The 15,184-nt window shown below is 38.2% G+C and overlaps 1 protein-coding gene across 1 annotated transcript; it reads right to left on the bottom strand.

Annotated features, from left to right (window-relative positions):
• Window positions 1-267: 267 nt before the first annotated feature.
• LOC311277685 (E3 ubiquitin-protein ligase TRIM4-like) lies at window positions 268-14,514 on the bottom strand (the record flags this gene model as incomplete). The annotated part of the gene is made up of 8 exons (XM_084388055.1): window positions 268-430; window positions 787-809; window positions 913-1,143; window positions 1,232-1,327; window positions 1,914-2,102; window positions 8,277-8,350; window positions 8,437-8,552; window positions 14,393-14,514. 8 exons carry the CDS (start codon window positions 14,512-14,514, stop codon window positions 268-270), a joined length of 1,014 nt encoding a protein of 337 aa, XP_084244181.1.
• Window positions 14,515-15,184: the final 670 nt, after the last annotated feature.

The raw sequence follows: 15,184 nt of genomic DNA, 5'->3' as shown, positions 1-15,184 counted from the left end.
GAGCTTCAAATGCTTAAACATAATAGAAAGTCTGAAACTTTGTTTCTCTGTCAAATTTTATTATTCTAGCTTTTTCTTCCATGCATTCACCCTTTTTTTTATTCATTTATTTATATTCATTCCATTTCCAATTCAAACTTGATCCCCCGGGGTTTCCTACATTTTACTTATTGTAGTGGTCCCATTTTGGACAGATAGCATCCAAATTTTGGAATCATGTTGAAGTCTAAAGCTGAAGAGAGAACAGATACACACTCATACACACCTTTAAAACAAATAACCACAGAAATCATTGCTGCGTCTGTCATTTTCAGTTTTACCAACATTGTCCTGCATCTTCTGTAAGACATTGAGCTTCAGGTTGGTCAGGTGATCTGTGAAAGTGATGTTCACACTTGGACTGGGGTCTGGATCTGGAATATATTGGGCTCTGAAACAACATTCAAGAGTCAGAGATGCTGATGGTTCAGTGTGGTTCTATATAGAACTCTAGGGTTCTTGACTCAATTTTAAGAACCCGTTATGCCAAAAAGTTTCAAAGGAGAAATGTCCTTTTACTTTCATGTTTAATTGGTTGTCGATTTTTAGTAATAAAGTTTACAAGCTGTTAAATTCATCAAATGTAATTACTTGAACAAATTAATGGGTTAATTCAAACTAAACCCATAAAATGATGGGAACCTTTACAAGGTTCTATATAAGAAGCGTCTGACGGAACCCTTTAAGATTCCATATAGAACCTTTTCTTCTAAGAGTGATGATTTGATTTGACAAAAACACACAAACCTTTGCAATGTGGCCTTAAAGTTCTGTAAAGAAAAATAAAGTAAATTACTCAGCAAAACTTAATTTGGTTTAAATCTCTGAAATTGGCATTCATATCATTGGAGAATAATGAAGATTCATTGACACCTGCAGGAATGAAACATCTTCAGCCTTCATCTGCTCCTCGATGTCTCTGATTGTGATTCTGAGAGATGAAATCTGTTTGCTCGTCTCTTCAATCTTCTTCATCATCCTCTGACTCCTCTTCTCCTCTTCCTCTCTCAGCGCTGTTATTCTGGCCACTTCTTCATGATGTAGAAACTGGTGAAGTTTTTCAAACTCTTTTTTAATCAGAGTCTCCATGCACTGAGTGTGACGCTGAAATTAGAGACAACAATATTGGCCAAACTAGATCTACATCAGTATCTACACTTCCAGAATTACATTAAATCACATTATTTCAAACCTTAGCACTTTCAAGAGTTTCAAACAGATTCAGTTCAAGATTCTCAGATGTTTCCAGGTCATCCAGTAAGTTTTCCAGAAAAGGTTTGAGAATCTTCTGGAAGTAGAAAACAAACTGTCCATTGTTAAATTTCCAGGTTTTTGCCTCTTATTTAAAGTCCCCCTGTACAGACCCCCAAATGAGCCCCGCCTCCACTCACTCAGCTCAGAGATCCACTGGTTGACGATCACACGTTGATCTGATTGGTTACAAGGTAGTTTGTGACATCAGAAAAACCAAAGCTTGAGTTTACTCTTCTGCTACACATTTAAAAGTATTTGTTCTTCACACACACACCTTTTAGGGTGTAGTAGAAGTAGGCAAATGGTGACGCAGGAAATATCTTAATATCAGACGCATTATTTATTCTGAGTACGTATACTTAGAATTATACGTCACAGATACAATGTAAAGTGTAAACATTAGCATAAAATTAGCAGTTTTACAATCTGATTATGGCTTGAATTCCAAAAAAAAAAAAATTTGACAAATTTAGCAAATTCAGATTTGAGTTTCTAAATTGCTCTTTGGTTTATCTGAGATTATCTTTGGTTTCATAATTTAACAGATAAAAATATGTAATTGTGAAAATCTCTCAATAATGAGATTTGATTTTATTAAATGGTTTTAAACATCATCTGACCTTATTATGCGCGGCAACTTCATCTACAGGACTGAATCTGTGGTTGGCGTGTTTTCTTGAGTCTCGACACACCACACACACGGGCTGTTGATCATCCAGACAGAAGAGTTTGAGCTCCTCTTTGTGATCTCTACAGACTCCATATCCAGATTTCTGTCTTCTCTCCTGTTGAAAACTCTCACACAGGTTCTTCAAAGCCAAATTTTCCAGAGGACAATCATTTGAAGATGTTTTTCGGCAAACCAGACATTCTTTAAGTATTTTGTTTTCCCAAACCCTCTGAATAGAGTTCGGGATCGTTACGTCACGTCGCAATGCATTGTGGCAATCACGGTACGGAAGTAGATGTACTGTACAGTGTATAGTAGCGTATAGTAGGCAGTAGGTAACAGTGATCATTTGGTCATTAATTTAGGTTATTTTTTGGAAAATGGTTCAGTATTGCTGTATTGTGAACTGCTGTAATCGGTCTCATGATCGACAGGGCAAACGCCTCATAAATCATATTAGTTTTCCCCATTTTCGTCAGATGGCATGGGTCGCCGCTGGTCGTCAATATACTATTATTGCACGTATGATAAATGTGTGACATTTATGTGTGAAATGTGTGATAAGTGTAACAAACCCGCATAGACAAGCTTCATAGCTCACAGAATCTGACAAGTGTGTGTGTGTCACCACTGATGCTTGGTTAACGGTGCGAACGATTGTTTTCTCCGCGTTTACTTTGAATGTTACTTTGAATGTTGTTGCCGAGGGCACAGGAAATTGTTAATCCGGCCCTGGATCGGAGGTGTAAGCGCTCACTCCACAGATCAAGTAGGAGAAAATATCAGGGAAACTGAGGCTTGGTAAACTTTCATATTACTCCATACTTTGTTCATAGGGATCGATTCCGCCTATAATCTCAAGTAGCGTTGTTTGGCTTCATCATTAAGTTTGTCAGTATACGGTATAGCCAACTTTTTTATTTGGTCACGGTCCATAACTTTTTCTCTTTCTTTCTCGGTGCCGGTGGAGACCGGCCGGCTACGCTATTACCTTATTCCAAACCGGCTTTTGCGTTGCCTCTAAAATGGCCGCCGTTACCCACAATGCACCATTCCATAACGTCTACGCCCGAGCTAGCTGTTCATACAGCTTGAACAAAAACTGTGGCTACACGACAGAAGAACAGGGTTTACAAAAATGTCACAGCACACCGGACAAGATAAATCCTCCTCAGAAAAAGATCTAGATGCCATTTTTCATAGTTGCTTAGAAATGAATCTCAAAGTAAAGTTTCACTTTCAGTTATAGCTAGGGTAGGCGGTTTCAGAGAGGCTACCAATAGCAAGCTAGTCTTAAAAGCACGAGATCTCACACTCCCTTCAGAGCGTCTCCAAAGCCAAGCCTCCGAAACACATGAACACGCAACTGCAGAATTAGAATCAGAAAGAGTTTTATTGGCATTGTGGTGAGATCTGGTATTTATCTCCTTTCCTGAAGAACCCCTAGTATCGAAGTAGCTAGGTAGTCTTTTGCTGTTGTAACAGGTACAGAAAGTGTACTGTCAAATGTATTTATAGTTTATTAGAATTCTCACAAAATTGTTCGTTTACATGCACCTGATATGACTGCCTAAGTGAAGTGAGTACCTAAGTGATGTGATGTCATGAGTCAATACAATTTCCTGTTCTATCCCCTCCTCTTCCTCTTTGCATTGGTGACGCACTGAGAGGTGAGGTTATTTTGAGCTCCTGATAATCTTTTTTAATCCTAATTTTAATTGTTGCTTTTATGTCTATATTTTCACTCTAATTTATGTATATACTATTATTTTGCCTATCTGTGTGGTTATTTTTGTCATTTCATCCCGTTTAAGTTACATTTTTGCATCTGGGCCTAAATGTGAAATGAGAGCACATGTGACAAGTGTACATCACATTTGTTTTATAGAGTTTACAAGGGCGACTCTCACTAAGAGGCTGATTACATTTGTTTGTATATCAGGAATTAAAGATCAGTGAAACTGCTGAATGCTGTCCTGTTCTTCTCATACCAACCAAAAACACAACGCAGACAACAGACCAGTTACACTGTCAGGTCAGAATAGGATTAAATCCTCACTAGCTTGTTTAGCCTATACCAGAGTAAATCTAGGTGTGTCCCTACACCTTCGTGAAACAATAACAATCATTGTCAACTAGGCCTATTGATCAAATTCAGGCTTACCCTCCAGCAGAATCTTTCCTGGATCCTTCGTTGTCCTTGGTCTTGCAAGATATGCTGCTCTTTCTATTACTTATAGAACTGTCTTTGTAAGCTGAAGTAAAACTGAACCGTGTTTGTCTTTATAAAATAAACATTTATTTGAACAAAAGATAAAAATACTGGTGACACAATGATTCATATTTGTAGCAAATCATCAAAAGGTTACAGGTTATAATACTTCAGCTTATCCAATCTCAACAGGGCAGTCCTGTATGAGTGGAGAATTACACAGGCTATTTACCTTGTAAGCAGTTCAAGCAATAGATGTAAAAAATAACTTGTTCTCATCCGAGATATTCAAGTTAAGATAATACAGCAGAGCAATTTAAGCAAAAACAACTTCAGTTAATAAACTGAACTGGAAGAGAGCCAATTTCTCCCCAGGGATGCACATGACCTCAAAATCAAAAATGCAACAACTAACAGTAAAAAAGCAGTCATATTTATACAGAACTGGGTTACATTATTCCTATGCAAGTTCTTGGTTTTTTTTCCAGAGGAACTAAATCGTGTGACATCAACCTTCTATTGCCTCAGTCAAGGAGGCTTCTGGTGTCGACATTGTTTCCCATATACTGTATGGGCATTCTTCCGTCCTTTCCGTCTTCTGCACTTCGAGCCTCTGTGTAAGTGTGTGCGTGTATATGTATCTGGAAGTGTATTTGTAGGTTCATAATATCTTTCAAAATTCAAATAATTCCCTGAAGCATGTAGGTTTACACACACACAATGAATTTGTTTTGGTGACAGAAGCTTCGAGTGCAGAAGCCAAGTACAGGCATAGTGTAGACAAACATAGGAATTACACAAAAATTAAATATAACACAATATTATAAGAAAAAAAATCTAAATAATGCAACAGTAGCATACAGTAAAAGATATATATATATACATATACACCAACTTAAATATGGCCTTTCAAAGTTATGTCAGGGAATAAGACACAGCCATATTATAAAGAAAAAGGATTCTTTTATTCTCGACTGAGCCTGAAATGAGACACAGCGTTAATGTATTCTATGTTCGGGGAGAAAAGCAGTTTTAGGAAACCATTCCAATTAATAAGAGAAATTTATATATATATACACTCACCTAAAGGATTATTAGGAACACCTGTTCAATTTCTCATTAAGGCAATTATCTTATCAACCAATCACATGGCAGTTGCTTCAATGCATTTAGGGGTGTGGTCCTGGTCAAGACAATCTCCTGAACTCCAAACTGAATGTCAGAATGGGAAAGAAAGGTGATTTAAGCAATTTTGAGCGTGGCATGGTTGTTGGTGCCAGACGGGCCGGTCTGAGTATTTCACAATCTGCTCAGTTACTGGGATTTTCTCACGCACAACCATTTCTAGGGTTTACAAAGAATGGTGTGAAAAGGGAAAAACATCCAGTATGCGGCAGTCCTGTGGGCGAAAATGCCTTGTTGATGCTAGAGGTCAGAGGAGAATGGGCCGACTGATTCGAGCTGATTGAAGAGCAACTTTGACTGAAATAACCACTCGTTACAACCGAGGTATGCAGCAAAGCATTTGTGAAGCCACAACACGCACAACCTTGAGGCGGATGGGCTACAACAGCAGAAGACCCCACCGGGTACCACTCATCTCCACTACAAAAAGGAAAAAGAGGCTACAATTTGCACAAGCTCACCAAAATTGGACAGTTGAAGACTGGAAAAATGTTGCCTGGTCTGATGAGTCTCGATTTCTGTTGAGACATTCAGATGGTAGAGTCAGAATTTGGCGTAAACAGAATGAGAACATGGATCCATCATGCCTTGTTACCACTGTGCAGGCTGGTGGTGGTGGTGTAATGGTGTGGGGGATGTTCTTGGCACACTTTAGGCCCCTTAGTGCCAATTGGGCATCGTTTAAAGTGTAAGTTGCAGGTTAACCACCACAGCCAATTAATGTGTAAATTAAAGTGCTCTATATGTATATATTTAATTATTTCTGTCTTAAAATGTGTTAAAATAACATTTATTAGGGTTTCTTCAAAGGTAGCATGTTTTTTCAGTAACTGGTGATGACGTCATAAGAGGAACTCGCAACCCATACTCTGCTAGATTCCTACTGTATTACGGCTGTTTGGAGAACGACTGAGGATGTGGGAAACCATAAAATTCTTTATGGACCACAGCCCTACAATTTTTAACCGGTCAGGCGTGAGAGAGGGGAGGAAATTGCCAGGACCCATGGCACTCAAAGAGTTATTAATGCTTGGTGTGAGGAGAATGAGTGGAGGGTTGGCCAGGTGTCCTGGTGAGTAGCTACGTTAGAGCTAGTCTAGGCTAGCCTGGTGCAAACTTAACCCGGATAATATAAGGGAACAAGCCAGTCTTTTCAAAATCTTGCCGTCATGTAGAATAGCAAGGAGGGACAATGACTGAAGACATTATTTACTTACATGGTGTCAGTCCAAATCAGAGCTGTAGAGATGCACACACTGCACAGGCACCAATCGCTAGTCTCATCGACGCCTCAAACGTCATGTAATACCCTTCCTCAATCCACGCTTTATCAATTTCTCACGATTTAATTAGCAATGTTTATTGTCAGAAAAGAAAAAGAGAGATCGATGTCCCCATCACTGTGTTTGTGTGGGCTATGCCACCCAGTTGAATCAGCAGTGGAGAGTATGTGCTGCCGTGAGGTGAACGCGTTTTGGAGTTTAGTGGAACAGCTCGACCTGCGACCGGCTGATCTGACGTGCCTGAACACGGAGCCTGAACCCGTTTGTTTTGCGAATAGCTTATTCTCATTTTAGGCAGGATCACGGTCCCCTTGAAGTCAGCACACACGAGTATGTTTACAGTTGAGTTATTTTATCCATATTTTTATCAAATAAAACATACAACCAACTTTTCTGTAGTTATGTAAGGCATCTATAGCTTTCAAAGAAATACAACATTGAAGAGTACCATACTTAATGCATGAGTAATTACATTTAGCTGCTAGCGTACTATTGACTATGCCGGTAACTCTACTAGTGAGTTCCTCTTATGATGTCACGCCCCATCTAGTGGAAGGGTGCGGGAGCGGTTAAAACCACTGTTAAAGTGCCAACTTTTCATATTATATTCAGCATTTTGGTATAAAAAAAAACCAATGGTGGGTGGTTCTTATCTTTATGTTTAATAAACACATTGCATTATCTTCGTGAAAAATTTAACCTGCAATTTACACTTTAAATGCCACGGCCTACCTGAGCATTGTTTCTGACCATGTCCATCCCTTTATGACCACCATGTACCCATCCTCTGATGGCTACTTCCAGCAGGATAATGCACCATGTCACAAAGCTCGAATCATTTCAAATTGGTTTCTTGAACATGACAATGAGTTCACTGTACTAAAATGGCCCCCACAGTCACCAGATCTCAACCCAATAGAGCATCTTTGGGATGTGGTGGAACGGGAGCTTCGTGCCCTGGATGTGCATCCCACAAATCTCCATCAACTGCAAGATGCTATCCTATCAGTATGGGCCAACATTTCTAAAAAATGCTTTCAGCACCTTGTTGAATCAAAGCCACGTAGAATTAAGGCAGTTCTGAAGGCGTAAGGGGGTCAAACACAGTATTAGTATGGTGTTCCTAATAATCCTTTAGGTGAGTGTATATATATATATATATATATATTGGGGGATAAACCCAAAGATTTTAAGGATTTATCAATGAAAGTTTTTTCGAAGAGCAAGTCATTTCTATTGATTGTTTTGAAATAAAAGAAGAGAAAAGTATTAAAAGTGTACATGGTTTTCATCAAACTTGAAAACCAAGTTTGTGTTTTACAAGCACAGTGTTTACTGTAGTAACAGAAACTTTGTAAGGGTCAGGAATTTGATGATATGAAATTAAAGTGTAGTTGAAATGTTAATGTTGTTTCAGCATTTGTACTTCAGATTGTAACACTGATGTTAACATTACATTTGTTGTACTTTTAGCATTAAATGAGGCAACAAATATGATGTTGAACCAACATTATTGTAATATTGATTTCATGACATTCCAACATATTTGTTTTTTCACGTTCATTTATTTTCGGACAACTGGGAACTGGATCTCATAATTGTCAAGAAGCCCCTAAGGGGGGTATTTACGGGCCTTTGCCCCCCAGAAATGAGTTCCTGGTCTAATTTCATTTTCTTTTTCTTGTTTGCTTGCGATGTTGTGTGAAGCTGAAGAGAGAGAACAGATACACACTCATTCACACACATTAAGACAAATAACCACAGAAGTCATTGCTGCGTTCGGTCTTACTCACTTTTACCAACATTGTCCTGCATCTTCTGTAAGACATTGAGCTTCAGGTTGGTCAGGTGATCTGTGAAAGTGATCGTCACACTTGGACTGAGGTCTGGATCTGGAATATATTGGGTTCTGAAACAACATTCAAGAGTCAGAGATGCTGATGGTTCAGTGTGGTTCTATATAGAACTCTAGGGTTCTTGACTCAATTTTAAGAACCCTTTAGGCCAAAAAGTTTCGAAGGAGAAATGTCTTAAATTTTTACTTTCATATTTAATTTTAGTAATAAAGATTACAAGCTGTTAAATGCATAAAATTGAATTACTTGAATGAATGTATGAATGGGTTAATTCAAACTAAATCCATAAAATGATGGGAACCTCTATAAGGTTCTATATAAGAAGCGTCTGACAGAACCCTTTAGGTCCGTGTACTTTTTCGTTCATTCATTATTCTATTTCGGAATGAAAGATGAAATTTAAAAAAGGGTGCAGCTTGGTTTTTTGTTTAAAAGAAAAAAAGCAGAAATGGCTGTATTTTGTTTTCCAAATGTATTGTTGTCATCAAATAATAGTATTAGAAAATTGGACGACATTTCGGTCCGTGTACTTTTTTATCATTTCATTTCCTGTTTGGAATGGAATAACGAGAAATCACGCAGCAGCACGAATTACGTGACATATTTCTGCTTCAAATATTGTGCGTAGTTAACAGTGAGTGGTGGTTTCAGACATTATTTTATTAACGTGCATTTGTCAGTGCCGCACTCGTACTGACTCTTATTCTGCCTGACAGAAAGAAAAGCTCGTCGCTTACTGAAGGCGGAGCGTTTCGACCAATAAGATGAAAGGGGCGTTTCAGCGCCGCCCACGTGTGCAAATGAAATATCGAACCCATAAATCGATTTGTAAACCACAAACGAAAAATGAAAAATCGAGCCAAAATATAATTTTTCGTTTTTTAAACTAAACTAAAAAACTAGCTGGTTTTCATTTCTCGTTATTCCATTCCAAACAGGAAATGAAATGATAAAAAAGTACACGGACCGACCCATTTCCGATCGTTTTTTTATTTGTAATATTTATTTGTATGTTTATTGTATTTCATTTGACTGATCCTATCTTTACCCGGAAGTAAATTACACCGTCGTGCGAAGTCATAGATATATACACTAGATGTCGCCTCGGCTACGGCAGTTTGCCTGGTGTGTGGCTAACATTTCCAGTAAAATGGAAAAATTAAAGGAAAATGCTTAACGTGTGATTAAACGTTGCATTCATATTCTGGACTCATCTGATTTTTTGTACATAGCATAGCCTACTTTGTTATGATTTTAGTATCATAATGATTAATAAATGCACGCACAATTATCCGTGAACTTGATTTGAACAAATGCCTTTCAACTTGTGTGTGCAAAATTCAGAATTAAATTAATGTGCAGCAATTTGTACAAATAGAGAGTCTGTAGGCCTACTATGCTGTTGTAGCCATCAAATAAGCGCATTTAGTTTCAAATTTGTTAAAATATTATAATGTAATTTTTTTTCCATTTATGTTGATTTATAAAAAGTGAACAGCACGAGTAAGATGGATGTGCAATATATCGAGAGACATGGAGCGGGTCAGACATGATTTTGACCACTTCATTAAGTTTTGTTTTGTTTTGTAGAAAGCCTTTCGTTAAAGTGAATTTCGTTTTGTATAAATTGTATCTTAATTTTAATCAACTTTTCATCAACCAATTGCCTGGATTTAATAAATAAGAAGCAAATATAACAGACAATATAATCATGGAGGCGCCCGCGCGGTCACTTGCATTGCCCGTGAACTGGAGCGCATCTCATCCTAACTTAATGAAACTCAGTGTATGCCTCACACAGACATGAGAAATACATCAAATACACAAAGCTTGAAATGTCTTTAAACTAAATAATTCAAAACGAAAAGAAAAAGGCTACTCTCTGATTATGTAATCCATTATGTGCATTTCTCTCTATAGGCGCGTTCACTACGAATATGGCGATCGTCAACTTCATCTTTGCAGCTGAGTCGACAGACACTGTCAGAAAACACTAGTTTATTAATAAAAATCAATGTACGCGTCACCGGATTTACAAATGCACATCTTTCTTGTTGCACGCACACATATTATGTCGAAATAACGAGATATTATGTTGAAATAACATTATTATTTACATCTTTTAGAATATTTGATTGAATGCTGAATGTTGCGCTTGTTGAGTTTAATAAAATTAAAACTTTAATTGTGATCATTAAAATAATTGAATATTAAATATTTAGTGGCCAAGTTTTGCTCATATATATACATATATATATACACTGCTCAAAAAAATAAAGGGAACACTTAAACAACACAATGTAACTCCAAGTCAATCGCACTTCTGTGAAATCAAACTGTCCACTTAGGAAGCAACACTGATTGACAATCAATTTCACATGCTGTTGTGCAAATGGAATAGACAATAGGTGGAAGTTATAGGCAATTAGCAAGACACCCCCAATAAAGGAGTGGTTCTGCAGGTGGTGACCGCAGACCACTTCTCAGTTCCTATGCTTTCTGGCTGATGTTTTGGTCACTTTTGAATGCTGGCGGTGCTTTCACTCTAGTGGTAGCATGAGACGGAGTCTACAACCCACACAAGTGGCTCAGGTAGTGCAGCTCATCCAGAATGGCACATCAATGCGAGCTGTGGCAAAAAGGTTTGCTGTGTCTGTCAGCGTAGTGTCCAGAGCATGGAGGCGCTACCAGGAGACAGGCCAGTACATCAGGAGACGTGGAGGAGGCCGTAGGAGGGCAACAACCCAGCAGCAGGACCGCTACTTCCGCCTTTGTGCAAGGAGGAGCAGGAGGAACACTGCCAGAGCCCTGCAAAATGACCTCCAGCAGGCCACAAATGTGCATGTGTCTGCTCAAACGGTCAGAAACAGACTCCATGAGGGTGGTATGAGGGCCCGACGTCCACAGGTGGGGGTTGTGCTTACAGCCCAACACCGTGCAGGACGCTTGGCATTTGCCATAGAACACCAAGATTGGCAAATTCGCCACTGGCGCCCTGTGCTCTCACACCTGTGCCCTGTTGATCATCCAGACAGAAGAGTTTGAGCTCCTCTTTGTGATCTCTACAGACTCCAGATCCAGATTTCTGTCTTCTCTGCTGTTGAAAACTCTCACACAGGTTCTTCAAAGCCAAATTTACCGGAGGACGAACATTTGAAGTTGTTGATCGGCAAACCGGACTATATACAGAATATATACAGCTGCACTTCAGGGAAAAGTGAGGTCCCGCAGCGTTGTAGTCAGACCGGATGTCTCCACTCTTTTCCCACATGAACAGCAACAAGAAGAGAGAGGGTCACTGAAATAATGCCCCTTTTAAAGGATTAGTTCACCCCAAAATGAAAATTTCCTAATAATTTACTCACCCCAATGCCATCCAAGATATCCATGTCTTTCTTTCCTCAGTGGGAGAGAAATTATGTTTTTTGAGGAAAACATTTCTGGATTTTTCTTCTAACAATTGACTTCATTGGTTACCATCGTTTTTAAGTCCAAATCAATGCAGTTTCAAAAGTCTTTGAAGTGTTTAAACGGGCTGTACGCGATCACAGCTGAAGAAGAGGTTATCTAGCGAAACGATAGGTCATTTAAAAAAAAAAAAAATAATTTATAGACTTTTTACCTTCAATAGTTCGGATTGAGCTGATCAACAAACGGACAGGGAACTACGTCATCACGTTGAAAGGTCACGTCCAGTATAAAACTCTGGAACGCAGACTAGCTTTACTGTGACATTGTCCCCCGAGGCTCATCTGCTCTGTAACTCCCCTCGTCTCTGTGAGGGTCTGGAACATTCATTTCACACTGTGGTTTATCCCTGAAGGGTCTGGGGCTGTTTTGTTTATGACAACTTAAACTATTTGCTTTTTGGATTGTTTTTATCGTTGCATAAAGAACTACTTCACCTCTCTGGAAATGTAAGGTCTTTTTATTTATATATTTATTTAGCTAAAACTTTGTTTACATTTTTTAAATACATTTTAGTAACATGTTATTATTTATTGGTTATATATTTTATTAATAATAAATGAATTTAAAATTTCATTTTTTAGAACCGTGTGTGCGCACGCGCGCGCAAAAACAGCTTAGAAATGATATTACATTATTTATTTATTTCATTTAGAAAATGTGCAAATGTAGTTTTCTGTGATGGTCGTGTTTAGGTGTACGGGATAGAATATGCAGTTACGGTAGAAAAATCATTATGGCTATGGAAAGCCCCCACCATAAAAATGTAAACCCCGCATGGACAAAAAAATACTGATTGAATCATTTCATATAAATTAGATTTAAGATGACTAAGTACAGTTTTTCAACAATCTAAAGTTTTTGAACAGACATTGCTTAATAACAATTATACTTCACCGTTAAACAAAATCATTACAGTAATCTTCTAAAAGATAAATAGAAGATGCGTATGCATTCAAACTTTAAAGATTTAATTTAAACAATCTTTCATTTTAAAAGATCACATTTAAACTTTTCCGATTACGCTTTGAAATAAATTTAGTATGAACAAAACGTTGTCTCTGGAAAGGCGTTAGCAGACTAACATTGCATAAGCTTTGACATGATGCACATGAAGCTCATCTGGTCTGTCACCCGATATCCTGAAGCTAACTTGTCAAGTAACTTCTTTCTCAGAAGACGCGGCGCTGATCGGAAGGACCTTATAAGCAGCCTATTAGTGGGACGGCCTGAGGGTTCACAGTTTCTAAATGTTTTCATTGTTGCTCACTCTCTGAAGATGTTGTCATTTTCTCAGAGATACAGCTTAAGGAATTATTGAACATTTCACAGGCGTGAGATGACTTGTGACGCTTCACATTTTGAATTATTTTACATACCCATGATAACTAAAAAATATACTTTAAGTTCAAGTCAAGTTTTTCCACAGATCATTGTTGTAGAATATTTGTTTTTATTAAGACTTTTAATAATTTATTGAATTTAATAAAAAAATATATATATTTAAAAAGATATTATTTAAACTTTTAAGATTATACTTTGAAATAAATTCAGCACAACATTCACAATGTCTGATCCTGATCACTGAATACACCCCTCTGAGTCAGAGACATGACCTAAGAGGCCCATCAGAGGCTCTATAGCACTCATGGGCTGTATTTCACGTCAGACTGTCACACGCAGGCGACTCCTGAGGATGAACTACGGTCCAAAAGATTATAATTGGAAAATAAATTAGGAGAGATCTAAAGCTGTATGCTTATTAGCCAGCGAACCTGTTACACACTACCCTATGTTTTTTGAGAGGCATTATGACCGCTCAAGGTGAACGCTGTGGTGTGAAAAGAGGCCCTTAAGGTATAATGACTCAGAGTTGATACGCAAAGTGTAAGATATTTATTTTATCTAAACGTACCAATTTGTGTGACTCTCACACACGCGCCCCAAGCCCTGCTGACACACACACACACACACACACAGACAGACGCACGCGCGCGCCCGTCGGCCTGCTGACACACACGAGCGGGGGCCTCTGGTTGAGAGACGGTGCTTTGAGAGACATTCAGGAATGACTATATGAATTCAGCAAACAAGTTGTGTAAACATTTAACTGATTGTAATTTTGTGACATTGTTTAATCACAGTGCCTTGATGCTCTCTGGAATACGATGTGCTCTGGCTTTTACTTTGAGAAGCATTCTGATCTGTGAGTTAGAGCCCTGCAGGTTGTGATGGAAAATTCTTAAATCTGACTATCTAAAATAAAACTGCGTCTACTGTCGACACAGAGCGTCTACTAATCGACACTTAATAAATAAAACTGTTGCGTCTACTCATCGACACAGAGCGTCTACAAATCGACACTTAATACCCTTTATACTCTAGCTCTTGCGTCTTCAGTCGACAACTGGCCGAGTCTACTAACCTAACTTCTTTGCTGCGCAGCATAAAAACAAATGAGACAGACTTCAGTAAACGTCCCTCAGATGGTTTACTCAAAACGGCCGGGAGTTCTCGAGCAATACTCAGAGATTCTCGGCCCAACATAAGAATACAATAGGCTTTATAGGGTAAAGCCAGACACATCAAAATAGAATCATCATGACTAACATGTCATGCGCTACCAATATGATTGGTTAAATTGTTTAAAGCAAGCCCCCCCCCCCCGTCATTACCCTTTGTTAGCTACATCAGCAAAATATCAAAAACATTGTAAGGGGTTCATATTTCAGTCAATCATTTCACAATACAGTCAAAATAAACAGAACATTGAGTCCTTTCTAAAAGTTCCATTCGACCCAGGTTACATTGAGTCAAAAGTTTGTTAGAAGGTTAGATCATATCGAAAGTTCGTCTGGTGGCTACATCCTAAATAAAAGGAAGTAAAAGTTATCCTGTTTTATTGTTAGATCTGGAATGGAAAGTTAGTCACCATCAGACATAGAAAATAGGAAGTGTAATAAAAAGCTTATCATAAGATGAAAATCTAAGTTCAGATTTTCATGGTTAGTAACATAATTAATCTTATCTAATTAATTCCACTGCAAGGTCAAACGCTGGTGTAAAGATAGGCCAGAGGGCTCTGATTTCTAAACATGTAAGATGATTTTTTATTTTCGTGAACCCGTTTCATACATTGCGTTGTTTCATGAGCTGTATGTTTTTTCTTCAGCTCTCTAAACATTTAACTGATTGCAATTTTTTGTGACTCCTTTTT

The sequence above is a fragment of the Rutilus rutilus genome (assembly GCF_951802725.1).
Source record: "Rutilus rutilus genome assembly, chromosome: 18".
NCBI lineage: Eukaryota > Metazoa > Chordata > Actinopteri > Cypriniformes > Leuciscidae > Rutilus > Rutilus rutilus.
The sequence above is the reverse complement of the archived record's forward strand: the minus strand, read 5'-3'. Positions and strand labels throughout refer to the sequence as shown.